General features: G+C 33.5%; 2 protein-coding genes across 13 annotated transcripts in view; one reads left to right on the top strand and one right to left on the bottom strand.

Moving 5' to 3' along the window:
- The window catches only part of LOC132705793 (phenoloxidase-activating factor 1-like), a 120,354-nt gene that overhangs the window by 51,412 nt on the left and 53,907 nt on the right, over nt 1–15,035 (top strand). The window lies entirely within an intron of this gene.
- The window catches only part of LOC132705790 (LIM domain and actin-binding protein 1), an 80,549-nt gene that overhangs the window by 32,244 nt on the left and 33,270 nt on the right, over nt 1–15,035 (bottom strand). For 6 of the 11 annotated variants that reach the window (XM_060676655.1, XM_060676659.1, XM_060676656.1 and 3 more), the window contains exons 3-7: nt 6,718–6,825; nt 2,959–4,026; nt 413–523; nt 252–308; nt 98–172 (exon numbers count right to left, since the gene is read on the bottom strand). In XM_060676655.1, the coding sequence (XP_060532638.1) occupies nt 98–172; nt 252–308; nt 413–523; nt 2,959–4,026; nt 6,718–6,825 (1,419 nt within the window). The remainder of the gene's footprint in view (nt 1–97; nt 173–251; nt 309–412; nt 524–2,958; nt 4,027–6,717; nt 6,826–15,035) is intronic. The other 5 variants (XM_060676657.1, XM_060676663.1, XM_060676662.1 and 2 more) reach the window with 4 other exon arrangements.

Here is a 15,035-nt window from a genome sequence, read left to right as displayed (position 1 = left end):
GTCTCTTACGGTACGGAAATGTAAAAAAGCTCTAGTTTTTTATTAAAAGTTTCCACACTTTTTCACACCGCCGTATATATCGTCTCGCTCTGCTTACCCATCGTTCGCTGTTCTTTTTGCTCTCCCGCCAGCGCTTGCCGTCGATTTTTGTTAAATCGCCAAAGCTCCTACACTAAACGAACGGTAAAACAAAAACGAAAACGGCGAAATTATAAAAAGCCATGCAAAGAACGACAAAAAACTATGCTTACCAAAATTTTAACGTTAACATTATAAAAATTTTCGGCTTCAACAAATCCGTTATCGGTCTAAAACGAAATTAGTCCAAATAAATAAAAAAAAAGACAAAACGTTAATAAGCGAACTATACACGAAATTAAAAAACAAAAAAACAAAAAACAAACAAACTTACAACCGAAATATTTTCCTTTTCTTCCTTTCGGGTCTTTTTAGTTTTTTTCTTTTTAATAATCATTTCTCCGGGCGAGTTACTTTCCATTATAGTCTCCGAATACTCGGTACTCTGAACGAAAAAAAAAATTACTACACCCTATGAACTATAACTACTTGCTACTTAAACTAAACAGCAGGAGGCCGACGGGTCCGTGACAATTTCTCCCATTTGTTGCGAACAGACGAAATATAATTTTTTTTTATTACCTTTATAATTTTTTATATTTATTATTTTATTATGTTTATATTTATTAAGCATTATAATCTTCCCACTTCTATCATTTATGTTAAGTTAATTTTTTTACTACCTTTATTATATTTTTATATTTATTATTGCATTATACTTATGTTTATTAATTATTATAATTTTCTAGTGTATATAATTCATGCTAAGTTATTTTTGAATATCTTTATTATTTTTTTATATTAATTATTTTAGTGTATTTATGTTTATTAAATGTTATAATCGTCCGACTTCTACAATTCATGTTAATTTTTTGTATTTTTTTATTTATTTATTATTCTATTATATTTATGCTTATTAAATATTATAATCCTCCGACTTCTATAGTTCACTTAGATGGACCATTAGAGGAACTTATGTGTATATATATATATATATATATATATATATATATATATATATATATATATATATATATATATATATATATATATATATATATATATATATATATATATATATATATATATATATATATATATATATATATATATATATATATATATATATATATATATATATATATTTTATTTTATTTTTTTTGTTATAATCCGGGTGTTCATCCGTTCGTTGTTTGACCCTGGTGTAGGATCATTCGCCTGACGTTTCGCCAAAATATCACTTGGCATCTTCAGAGGCCGCGCGTCCATGTCACTCGTACGTGTCCGCACTTAAACAATTTATTGCTTCAACTTAAATTAATTTTTTTTTAATAAAGTGACAACGAATTCGACTATACCAATTTCTATTATGTTTCAATACAGTGTCTTTCAAATACAGTTTGTGCCCTGCTTAAGGCTGTATCATCGTTGTAGAATCTTTGATTACGGATGGATTTTCTTTTTTTTTTATGGATAGATCTCTCACAAATGCACTAAAACCTTATGTTCCTTAACACATCAACCTGAACATGGCCAACTGCGGCCAATTTTTACTGTCAATTATAGAGAAGGAATTATAGAATTAGGAATTTCTTTAAGAAAAAAGTTTCAGCGAATTTTATCGATGGTATTGTTGAGTAATTAATTGTGTTATACGAGGGCTGCCGTTGATATTTCGGGATTTTCTCAAACTAGTCCCGCCATCTGGCGATTAACGTTTTTATGAGGAAGTTTGACATTTTGAGGTTAGGTTTACTCAATTAAGTTTTGGCGCAAGAGTGTGGTTTTGTGATAAATTAAAAAAAAATGTGGCTGTTAAAAATGAACCGTTTTTGTGCAATACTTTTTTACAACTTTAGACGTGGAACAACAATGATGAGCTTAATTCGACTTTTGGAGTTAAAGCACCGTCTACGACTACTGTTTATCGCTGGTTTTCGTACTTCAGTCGTGGTCGTAGTTTTCCAAAGGATGAATTTCGTGAAGGTGGTCCAAAATCGGTGATTTTCCAAAACATTGATGCAGTGCGGAAATTGATTTTGCACGATCGTCAAATGACTTACCATGAGATTAAGGCATCTTTGAGCATTAGCGGGACCAGCATAGATACAATTTTGCATGAACATTTGGTCACTAAAAAAATTGTTCGCGTTGGATTCCACACGATTTGCATCTATACAGATGAACCTAAAGGCAAGTAGCAGTCGACTGTGTGGATCTTCCAGAATGAGACAAAGCCCACAAAACACCTCGAAACGAACGGTAGCCTGTTTTTTCAGGAAAACTGGCCACGTCGCAACTGTTTCTTTGGTGAGAGGTAAAACAGTCAATTCTGAATGATACACAACCATTTGTTTGCCGAAAATCTTCGAAGAAATTAAACGAAGAATTAATTCACGACGACAATGCTAGCTCTCACCGATCAGTGCAAACAAATAACTTTTTGGGCATTAAAAACGTTGATTCGATGGGCCAGTCATCCACCGTAAGTCCTGATTAAGCACCAAATGACATCTTTTTATTCCCATAAAAAAGCATGTTTTGGAGGCGCCCGAATCGACGTGGTGATTGGTTTCATCGAATGCAAAAGCGTATCGATCATCGGGGTGAATATTTTGAGAAACAATACAGTCATATTTGTTGGTAGCTTGTGGTTTTTTATTACAAATCTCGAAATATAAAAGGAAGCCCTCGTAATCTAGTAAAGATTCTCATGTTTCGCCACGTCAGTGTCGAACAATTTACGGACCCGTCGAACCTTTCCTAAGCCCGAGTACGATTAGTAAAACTAACCAAAACAAGCACACCGAAAACAGCAAAACGCAAAATGCGACTTACGGTCCCGCCGAGGTATACCTAGCCAAGAAAATGTCTACTCACGTCTTCCGCTTTGTCCTCGTCACTATGCTCGAACTTCTTAATCTGGTCGACGATGTTTACTCCCGCCTTGGCTTCTTTGACACCCTCTTTCTTGACGGTACCGACCACCTCCGCCCCTGACTTGCAGTTCCAAAGCTGCGACTTGAGGTTCTTCACGATCTCCGCGGGCACCGTCTCAGTATCTTTCTCCCGGTTCCCGATCTCGTTCTTCGAGTTCTTCAGCAATACCTCCGTGTACTTTTCGTAGTAATTCGAACCGGTTTCCGATCTAGCGTGGTAAACCATCTCGGAATACGTTTCGATCGATTTCTCCTTCGTTACTACCGTCTCACTTTTCGTAATCACTTTCGAAGTTTCGAGGTTCTTCGTTTCTTCGAAGCCTCCGGATGATTCCCTCTCGTTCCGGATGAACTCCTCCAAACTCCCTTCGCTTTTTCTATCCTCAGAGCACTCCTCCACCGTTTGATAGATGTTCTCCCCTTTGTCGAACTCCAAGTTGTCGTAAACGTTATCGTCGAGCCTCAAATTCTCGTACATGTTCTCCGGCGTGGTGTTTTTGAAAAAACTGGCGTTTTCGTAAAAGTTCTCGTCCTCCAGTAAAGGAGGAGCGCTCGATAGCGCACCGTCCGAGTTGATCGGCTCGCGTTGGAAGCCTTTGAGGAAGTCGATGTTCTCCTCGGAAGGAGTGAGCATGGGCGACGTCACCGTTTGAGTGAAGAGCAACGTGGAGGTGTCGTCGGTGCATAACAACATCCGATTTTTCACGGACGCCTTGCCGTCCGACTCTGGCGATTTGCTCTCCGAGTAATCCGTTAAAAAGGTGGTGGGCAAAGGGACATGAGCCTCCTCCAACTCTTCGTAATGGTCTTCGATTCCCGCTACTGCTAAGTCGTTTTGGTCCGATCGTTCAGTCTTTTCCGGTATGTTTTCGTAGATGTTTTCGTCGTCGTGTCCGTTTTCCAGGACGTCCGAGGGTTCTTCGTAGTAATTCTCGTGAAGATTGTCTACGCCGACGCTTTCGTAGATTTCGTGGGGCTCGGGGGGCTCCGCCTCCTTTTGGAGGTCGTCCTGCAAGGTGAGGTTAGTAGCGCCACTCGAAAACGGCAAGCGTGTTAGGGACGCGACGCGTTCAAACGCAAAATTCACCTACTGCTCATTCATTTATTTCTCCCAAGGGTTTACCGATCCACTCAACGAAAAAAAAAATACTGATTTTTTTTGAAGCCAACGATTTAATCAAAGTTAAATATCATTTTGCTTCCTTGGCGCTTTTTGATAAAATCTATATGATTCCGTAATGCTTTCTTCAAATTAACACGTGCATGACAATTTTTATTATTGTACGACCAAAAATATAGTGCATTTATTGCTTTGACGTTTTAAGTATTTTACAGTACCTTGACCCATTCCAACAGATGTTTATTCTGCAATAAGTAGGTCTTGCCTTAGACGGACCGTAACGAATATTTGTAGGAACTTGAAATTTTTATTTGAACCGCAAATTTGATTAAGCATTGATGCTGCGAGGTATTTTCGAATAAGTAGAACAAGGGTACAATCAAATTTTAGCAACTATTTTTTAAAAAAATTTGAAAAATTTTTTTTTGATAATTTTATCTTTTAGAAAAATATGTTTTCCCCCATAATCGTTCACCCAATCGGCAAAATTCTTTAGCCAGCAGACGCGGAAGATCCACTGCAATAACTTTTATTTTAGGTATTTTTTCCATCTAAAAGACCTAGAAATTTGTTCGTTTAAAGAGTAAATTATTAGCCGCAAATCAAAAATCGTAAAAAATATGGCTAATGGGTTTAAACAGAGTCAGGCCGCATCAAGAGCTACAGTTTTTATATTCGCGGTATTTGGTATTGCGCGGGATATTAGAAAAAATCCATATTGAACCGCCCAGCGACGATTTTTCGAAAGCATTCTTGTTCGTGTAGGTAGATACATTCCTAGGACGATCCTGGAATGGTAACGGGTAAGGATTTGCTCGGCAGGGTGTTCTATAAGGGGCTGCGGTTTTGGAGTAATAAAAAGTAGGTAAATTTAATCACGGGATCGGTTGTAAAAGCACTATAATTCTGGTCGAAGTATACTCATTGTCTTTACAAGAAAAGAATTAAAAATACAAAAATTTTAAAAATACTTGCCCAATTAAAAGTGGACAGCTCTAAACCTAAGACACTTGAGACACAAAATATCCGGAATACCCTGCAAAATAAGTGAAAACCTTAAGGCAAAAGTTGTAGCCTCTATACCAACCCATTCGATAAATTTTTGAGTTAGAAGTCCACTCTTTCAAGCGATGGACATTTTTAATTGTATTTGTAGTGATATGGATGCCAGTGTTTGTTTTTTTTATATATAAACAGTTCTTTATATGGTTGATTTTGTGTGTGCTAGTTTTTACTATGTTGTTTATTTTCATTTGAACTGGTAAGAAGAATTTGTTGTTCAAGAAAAACCGTGTTTAAACGGTTCTACTAATTATTTGTTCGTCTTTTATAATTTTTAATTAAGTTTCATAATGAATTGTTAGCGTTAAAAACTACTTTTTGATTATGTTTACACTTGAAAGGTTGGACATTTTCATTAGAGTTTTCGAAATATATTAAAATGCTATATGCAGGAGAATTATGATCTCGCATTAACTTTTTTTTAGTGCTATGGAGGTAGAAACCTATATATAAAAAAATAGCTAATTTATGTGAATATGGACGTTGAGAAGAAAATGGGATGGTAATAACAGTGTCAGTAGAAAGTTTTACAAAAAATTAGAAACAACATGGAACTTATTTTGATTTTAATTAACAAATCTAGCAAGTTAGTTAATTGAATGATTAATTTCTTTTTCTATTTTAAATGTATATAAATATTACGGTGCTAGAATAATTGGTGAAAATTGTAAAATTCAAATCAGATGAGTAAAAACCATTAAATCATAATTTTATTTTTTTTTGTTTTCATGTGTTCGTTTTTTTATTATTTTTGATTAAGTTTCCAACATTATTGTTAGCTTTAAAAGCTGCTTTTCGATTATATTTAGACTAACAATGTTGGACATTTTCATTGGAGCTTTCGAAATATATTTATATTTAGCAGAATTATATTTAATTAATTAATTAATTAATAAAAAATGGAGACAACATAATCACTTTGTTTGTAATTAATTAAAATAATTAAATGTTTAATTAATGAATGATTAATTTCTTCTTTTATTTGAAATGTAATATAATAACATGTCCCTGTTTAAAATGCGTAAAAATCCTAGTTTTATTTTATTTTTTTCTCCTACACCTAATTTGTTAGAAACTCATTAACGTCTTAGCATCCACACCTGGTTTCTTTTTTCATAAAAATATTATTGAAAGCAGCTACTTTTGGAAACGTGATTAACCAGAATCATATGACCATATCAAAATCATAGGTCAAAATTTTATAAATTGATAAAAACAAATGTAAAGTTTATTTCTTCTTATGTTCCTTATGTTTTAAAAATTTTAAATACTTTCTTTGGTCGATATGTAACGCCTAATAGTTTTTTTTGTATTTCTTTGCAACTCACTTAATTATGGTAAAAAAAATAAAAGCAGCTTAAATTTACCGCACGATTTTAATTAGCACCATGTATAAAAACCTTTTACGGAGCTTATAACTTCTAAAAAATACACATTCAATCTTTTGAGTGAATTAAGCGTTTAAATTGACGGCACGGGGTACACAAAGCAACGAAGCTATAAAATAAAAATACACACATTGCTCATGCACTTTTTTAATCTGATGTTAAATTCTTCTAACAAAGCCGCCTCCATATCCTTGTCTTCTTCACTTACTATTCTAGATTTCTTCACTGTGTCGGCCATCTGAAACAACGAAACACTATTAGTGAAGGCCTTCAGGTAGTCCTTTAATATTATTGAATTTATTAACATATCATAATATAAGAAAAACCTGGTCTCAGGGAGTATCAGTTTCAAGAAATTAGTTTGAGCTGGATAAACAATACAAAATCACTTGCTCTATTATCTACAGATTCAAGCAAAGTAAATAAATGATAGCAGTTATATTTACATCTTGAGACAACGGAATGTTTCTATGAAACTCGAAGAAAACAATTCTGGTACCAATATTTAAAGCACTGTGAATGCAAAAAAAGAACCAAAAGAACAATCAAGACATTATTTATCACATCCATAGGTGAAATACTGAGAAATAAGTTTTGTACATTAAAAGAAAATTGTCTTGCGTTAGAAGGGATTTTGATATCTTTAACTTTGTTGATTAATTCAAAAGAATTTTTTTATTGCAAATTTTGGTTTAAAATCTATGCAGAACTTTAAAATACCTACTAATTTTGTTATTTACATAAGACACGATTGGTCTAATGGGCATACCTTGTTTATGTAATTTAACTAATGAAATTAATTTCGGCGGTTATGGATTCATAATTGTTAAAAAATACTCGTCTTTGTCATTAAATAGTGTAGAGTTAGTTGACTTGTCTTTGATATAACTAAACATATTGGAAAAGTTCTGGTAAACCAGAATGATATTTTACATACAGCCACAAAAAGTAGAAAATTAAATTTATTGGAAGCCGTGGAGATTAACAAGATGAGACATCGAAATGTGTTGCTTAACGATCAATTGAAATTATTATTAAACTTAAATTCTCACAACATTAACTAAGGTTTTATTGTCATTTTTCGGTATATATAGTAGCAGGTAGTTTGTAAATCTTACATTTGGTAAAGACACGGTGTTGTCGAAACAATTGTCATGTGAATATCTAGTATTTCGTGAAAATCTGAATTTTTAGTTCTTATTAATTAAAAATAATGGTGTACGGATTAGTTAAGAATGACTTTGGTGGGCGTATCATTGTTGTGAGGTAACTCGGCGTACAAACAGCGCACTCGCTGCTACAACTACGTTTATAATTGGATAGCATCTAAATCGTTCACACAGCCGCGTTTTTCCATGCGTGTCTGACCCGTTCGCATTTACATTTTTACACGCCGAATTAACAGCGAAACCTCTTACGGACTTTTGTTTTCCTTAACAAAGGCAACGGTAGATTTAAAAAAAAATTGTACTTAAATTGCAAGAACTTCTAGTTATATTTATTTTCCCAAAGACAACTAGAAAATTGTATTGTAATTGTAAAATATTTTAATCGTTTGACGCAACTCTATTTCTATTTGGACGCGATGTGAATGTGCCCCGACAAAGCGTTGACCAATGCATTTTGCATTTTTTTTTTCGCTCCTTTGTGATTTGCATCGCATTTAAGAGAAATCTTTTAGTCACAATGCAACGGAGTATTATAGTAGTGTCTTATTGCGGAGTGTATTTCCTAGAGTCTACTACATCTTTGTTCAATTCACAGTTTCTTTCGGTATATCTTCTTCGGGATCGTACAGGTCTTCCTCCAAGATACATTTAGCATTTTGATCTGTCAACTTTCTTCAGTTCTGTCTTTCAATAAATCTTTGTAAATATTCCTTCCAATGCAAGAATCTGGCAGTAACAGACTTTAAGGATAATCATTTGTTTCTTTTCTTGCCATTGCCCCTTTTTTAGTTTTTTCTAATGCTTTACCCCTCGATAAGTTGCGAGTTATATACCTTATTTTCCAATAGCAATAATAACGTAACGTTTTGTTAACAAAATTATTTTTATCATTGCTTTTGTTATAGTGCATTATACATCTAGGGACTACACTGTCACTGTGTATCCCGAGGCCAAAAATTACAAATCGCCGAGAGGCAAAACAAACTTTAGTCACCTGGTACACATGCTATTTTGCACTTCTGAGCCCCGAGTTAATAAAGTTGTTTACCAATCTTTGCTTTTAATCAATTTTACGCTAAAAAAAATACATAAAAGAAAATGTATACAAAAAAAACGTAGGGTTATTTTTTTTCTTTTGTTGCAAATCAAATAGTAAAATACACCTTCACGTGGATGTACATTTTTAATACTTGGTTAGCCAAGAAAGCAAACAAATTTTCGGAAAAAATCCGTGAAATATTAGCCGAGTTGACAACTACTTTGCCCAATAGAGAGATCGAGACTATCAACTTGGAAAACCGTGTCTCTTATCTTTGTAGGAACTTCAGTGAGGCAAACTTCTAGTTCTAGATCAAAACTAGTAGCTAAGCACCAGGAATGGTTAAACACGACAGAAATTTGTGAACTTCCGCTTGCCCAACCTATTCTGCTGGATGAAATGGTAGAAATCCAGCAGGTCCCCAAGAGCCGTCAACAAGCAAGCCAAAAAGATTTTTGAAAAAGTTTGAACAACGTAGTGAACCATCTAAACGCTGAAGCTAAGTTGACCAGGCATCAATATACATTAATTAAAGATTTTGTTAATTCAAAAATGGCTTCAAGTGTCTTTCCTTCCTATCACAAAGTTCTGGAGGCAAAGAAAACGTGCTATCCTCCGGATTGAAAAAGTGTCAGAGACATCTGCAGAAGTTGAACTGCAGTCACTTGTGGATCACACGGCTAACCGGATTCTTGAGTCACAAAAAGACGTTTTGTCGACACTTCAACTCCAAGGAGACTTAATGTTAATAGGAAAATGGGGTTGATGGTGTTCAGGGCACAGTGAATATAAGCAGAAGTTTTCTGTAAATACCAGCGATGAAAACCTGTTCGTGACATCCTATGTTCCTCTCCAACTAGTTTGTCAATCAGCAACTTCAGCAATGTTATTGTGTGGAAGAATCCGCGCCCTTCCACCACTCGATTTTGCAGAATTATCCGATTTCAGCTTGCCAAGGAAACTAAAGAACTCTCTTTGCAAGAAGAAGAGTATTTTGAAGACAAAATTAAAAATTTGAAGCCTACAATCTTTAAATATGGCGATCGTGAAGAAAAGGTTCAATATTCTTTGCAATTGACAATGGTTGACGGTAAAGTATGTTGCTCCTTAGCGGAAATATCGTCAAGTAGCTGCTAGATTTGCAATGCTACACCTAAAGAAATGAACGATATTGAGCAATGTTTAAGCAAAACTATCGATACTCACAATTTTCGTTTTGGTTTATCTCCCCTTCACTCATGGATTAGGTTTTTTGAATATTTTATACACCTTTCATACAAATTTCAAAAAGAGGCAAGCTAGATTGCAAAATGAACAGGTACTTCTTGCACAGAGAAAATCGTGGATTTAAAAAGATTTTAGGGAAAAGTCAGGCTCAATTACCATGTTATACTGCCAGAAGATTTTTTACAAGTTATGAAGCTTCAGCCGAAATAACTGTTCTGGATAAAGATCTTATCAAGCGATGTTGCATTCTTTTGCAGGCTTCGGGCTCGGGCTATAAAATTAATTCTATAAAATATCAGAATTACGCTTTAGAAACAGCAAAAGACCTTGTAAAAAATTACCAACCTGCCTCCGTGCACAAAGTTATTGAAAATGAACTTCTATCGATAGGAGAACTTTCGGAAGAAGCTGCAGAATCTTCAAATAAAAATTTTAAGTTATTTAGACGTGAAAATACAAGAAAAATGTCTCGCGTTCTTACAAACACAGATCTTTTCATCGAATGCTTTTAAATTCCGACCCTTTTATTTCTAGTTTAAGAAAATTACCTAAAAGCAGGAAGTCCATTTTATTACCTGAAGTTTTTGATTTATTAGAATTAGATAGAATAGTCTAAGATCCGGTTTAAGAACAACACCCCTCATTCTTTTCCGTGATAAAATATATTTTTTTAATAATAAAACTTAATAATTAATCAAATGAGAAATGATTGACAGTCTATATCTTAGCAAGACTATTTTTAATTAAAAATTAACTAATTTCATTTTTTTTTCTTGGTTGCCGTCAGTATTTTTCTTTATAAATTTAGTACCAATCAAAGAAAAAAAGTATATAGAAAATGCTATACAATGTTTGACTACCTTTTTTTAGGCAACAATACGTGTCAACCAGGCGTAAACAGGTAATCGGATGTAGTGATTTACCCTCATCCTTTTTCTTTAAAAATTAAATAAGTAAATGCGGTAAGGTTCCAAAATAATTTTAAGTGGGGGAATATATCTTTGTCTTATACACAGAGAACTGAACACACGCCTTTCTCTTTCTGGCAAGAGCCTTATGCGCAGCTGTTGTGGTAGATCCTTCTCTGCCGTACATGAAAAAAGATATAGAGCTCGCAGTCACACTTTATTTTTACATGAAATTATTGAAACTTTAGATCGTGTCAATCATTAGCTTTGCCACGATTTGGAAAGTCAATCATATATCGTTGGGTTCGTAATAAAATTCTGTATATTTGCATATTTAATTTTTAAAGAAGAAGAATGAGGGTAAATCACTTCATCCGATTACCTGTTTACACCTGGTTGACATGTATTGTTGCCTAAAAAAAGGTAGTCAAACATTGTATGGCATTTCCTATATACTTTTTTTCTTTGATTGAGACTAAATTTATAAAGAAAAATACTGACAAAAAATGAAATTAATTAATTTTTAATTAAATATAGTCTTGCTAAGATATAGACTGTCAATCATTTCTCATTTGATTAATCAATAAGTTTTATTATTAAAAAAAAATATTTTATCACGGAAAAGAATGAGGCGTGTTGTTCTTAAACCGGATCCTCTACTAGAAAAACAGTTAAATCGAGCAACAAGAAGTGGTAATGCAGTACCCCTCTTTTTAATGATATAGTCTATCAGTTTTATTACAAGACTCCTTATAAAATTAGAAATTCTATTTAATTTCCATTCGGGACTAATTAGCCATACATAATGAGGGTTCAGGAACAATTTATAACGATTCTTTAGACTGAATTGTACTATATTAGTTTAGTTTTCACTTTCATGTGTTTTATAAAACTAAGGTATGTTTCCTGCTGCTAATAAAATTTTACTTTTTAAAAATAAATTATTTTTTTTTAATTTATATTAAAGTTTAAAAATATGTATTTGTCTTGGAAAAGTTGAAATATGCGCAAAAATCCCATATTTAAAATATCCCATTAGCGCGAGAATTTCATGGCCGCATGTCTTCCCACAAGACGGGACCACTGTGCAACGCGTTTATATAAAATATTTATTACTGTGCCGTAAAGTGCGCCACAATGATTCGCTTTTATTATTTTCACTATTCAAATTGCCGCTATTAGGTTTTGCTCTTTCTCTCTCGCTCTTTCGATAGTCAATCTGGTCGGGTTCGCCTTGAACTCTCCGGAGTTTCTCGGTCGTTACTGCAAAGGTAGCCGGAACATCACAAATATTCGAATATTCACATGGTCGAAAATCCCGAACGGCGTTCGGTTCCGTTTCGGAAAGTCTCGGTTAGTCTCAGGGATCTCGAAGTAGCAGACGGTCAAATGGCAGACTTTGAAATTTGACAGTCGATACTATATAGGTATAATCCGAATACGAATTAGGAAAAGGGTGCTTGTTTTAAAGATACAGGACGTACATGGGGTGCTAAATCCACAGAGGACACACGAATTCCTATGCATACGACCAATTATATATAAAAAATATAGGTTAATTTTATCGAAGGGTGCTGCAAGTCGAATTCAAAAGAATATTTTTTATTAACCCGTGAGCATCTATTGAATATTTTGTAGTCATTATAGCCCCCATTTATTACAGGTAAAAGTTGACGTCTTTCAAATCAAATTTATGAATGACAACGTTTCAAACAAAATTCATTTTTTAGCAAAATAGGTAGGGTTTACACCTGATGATGGAAATAAAACTGCGTGAATAATACAAAAAGTCATCGTGAAAAACTATTTGTTAATGGGTTCTGTTCCTGTTCTGCTTTACCCTATGAATTTACTACCCACAATTAACTGTTAGTAGTCATTTTAAATAAGTTATCCCTATAAAAATTTCAACTGTTGATTTTTTTGATTTTTTTTCTTCATTTCCTAAGCATAAGTACTTTCCGTTTTTTTGTGGCTATTAAATTAGATAAAGCATAAAAAAATATATGGTTTCGGATGAAATAATAAAACACGTAATCGTGATTTCAATTACTTGATTAAAATCAGAACAATCCTGCTCATGGACCGTTTGATAGCCCAGCAAAAGCCCTTTTTTACGATTCTAAATTTGTAAAAATGATGGGTGGCAACATAAAATACATGCAAAAACTGAGAAACAGCTCTAAAATGATTTAAAAACGAAACCCCCCTCCAATTTTATGATTCCAGTAAAAGCCTGGGTTTATTCTTGGATTCTAATGTAAATGAGAAACTCAAAAAAATTAAAGTACCACAAACTAATTATGCCCTGTTATGCAACATTTAGAATTGGCCAATGAAGCTCGGACAGTGCGCACAGAACATTTGGAAAAAGCTAAAGGTAATGATCAATACGAGTGATTGACTTTTGATCTTCAAAAAAAATTACCTTTGCCACGAATACCCGCAAATATTGTGTTCTATAAAAGGCAGCTATGGGCATATAATGCTGGGACTCGCAGGGGTAAAGAAAACCGCGGATATAGTTGCGTAGAGGACAGTGAAACATACATTTCCTCAGAAGTGGAACGTCTTATTATGTGGAGTGACTCGTTTGGGGATCAAAACAGAACTATTAAAATGACTCTTTTCCTTATTTATATTTGACAAAATACCCCAAACCCTAAAGTTTCTAATCTCATTATAATTATAATTACAAAAAATGAGCCGTTAAAGAAGTTAAAGAAAATAAATATTAAAAAAAATCTAAGAGGAAGACCATCCACAACCATTAGTTCACGTTTCACATCTCTAGGGCCTTTGAAGACAAACTTAAGACCTTGAACGAAATGATGCGGGAGATGCTCCGTCTTTTTATAGCAGCTTACCGTAGATACAGTTGAAAAGGTAGACGGATTCTAAATGAAGGGACTAGATTTCGATGTTGAAGCAGAGTAGATACTTAAGTTATCGAATTTTATATTTTTTCTTCATTATCCTTTAATATAATAATTTGTTGATACTTCTTATTGCCTTTTTTCATTTTGCAAAATCCTATCAAAACACCAAGTTTTTGGAAAAAAAGCCTATTATACTGTAAAGATGATACTTGTGCTATTGCTACTGTTTTTTTTTGTTCAGTTTTGTATCGGTTTGTTTTTTTATTTAGAAAAAAGTTCATTTACAAATATCTCAATATTAATAATTTGAGAGTTGGAAGTTATTTGCATAACATGGCCCAATAATTTATTCTTACAGATACTACTTCTCACAAGAGACAGAAAGGCTGTTTTGCGCCTCTATGGTGTTGTCTCAGCTGGTTCGCTCAATGTGCGTAACAGGTTCAAGTTGCATATGGCGTCTTTTTATTTCAAGATCATTGAAAATAAGTCGCCTCGCTATCTGTATAATAAAATTCCCTTTATTCGTTTGCCTAATAGGGGATTGTTGACTATACAGGGTTATTCATTACAATTTGACACCCACCTACGGGGTTTATCTTGAAAGATAGAAAAAAAAGTGTAAATACGTTGGAAAATGTTTGCTCTATTATCATATGCAAGTGTCAAAAAAAAAACAAACGAAATGGAATGCCCTATTTATTAATAGCTTAATTCGTAGATATTTTCCTTGATTTTAAAAAGTTTTTTCATTTATTTATTTTATTTCATTTAGCCGTTTTTTAGGTATTTCACTTTTTAAAATGGCCAAGTCTGCCATGATAGCAACTATGTTATCTAAGTTTGCATTTGTTTTATCAATGTTTTACTTTTGACAACTAATCAAAACTAAAGATCTGCAGCGTAAGTTAAATAACTTAAATATATTTCAAATGGGTTATACTGAGGAAGATATTTCCTTTCAATTTCCTATTAATATATGAGGTGATAAAATCAGCGTTTTCTCTGTTTAAATCTTGTAAAACGATATGGTCTTTCTCTTATCACCAAAAATTTTCACAAGGATTCAGGTCGGTACTGTTGGCAAGCTATTCCTTGGATTTTGGTGGACCAAAATTGTTTATTCTTCCAATTAAATATATTTTGTTTAGAAAATTTCCATCTTCTTAAAATTCAGTGCAAAATTTTTTCAACTTCAGAAGCAACTAAAAATACCGCTTGGGAAG

Source organism: Cylas formicarius, unplaced genomic scaffold, assembly GCF_029955315.1.
Source record: "Cylas formicarius isolate icCylForm1 unplaced genomic scaffold, icCylForm1.1 PGA_scaffold_8__14_contigs__length_24414737, whole genome shotgun sequence".
In the NCBI taxonomy this organism is placed as follows: domain Eukaryota; kingdom Metazoa; phylum Arthropoda; class Insecta; order Coleoptera; family Brentidae; genus Cylas; species Cylas formicarius.
Note: the sequence above shows the minus strand (reverse complement) of the source record. Positions and strands in the feature narration are given on the sequence as shown.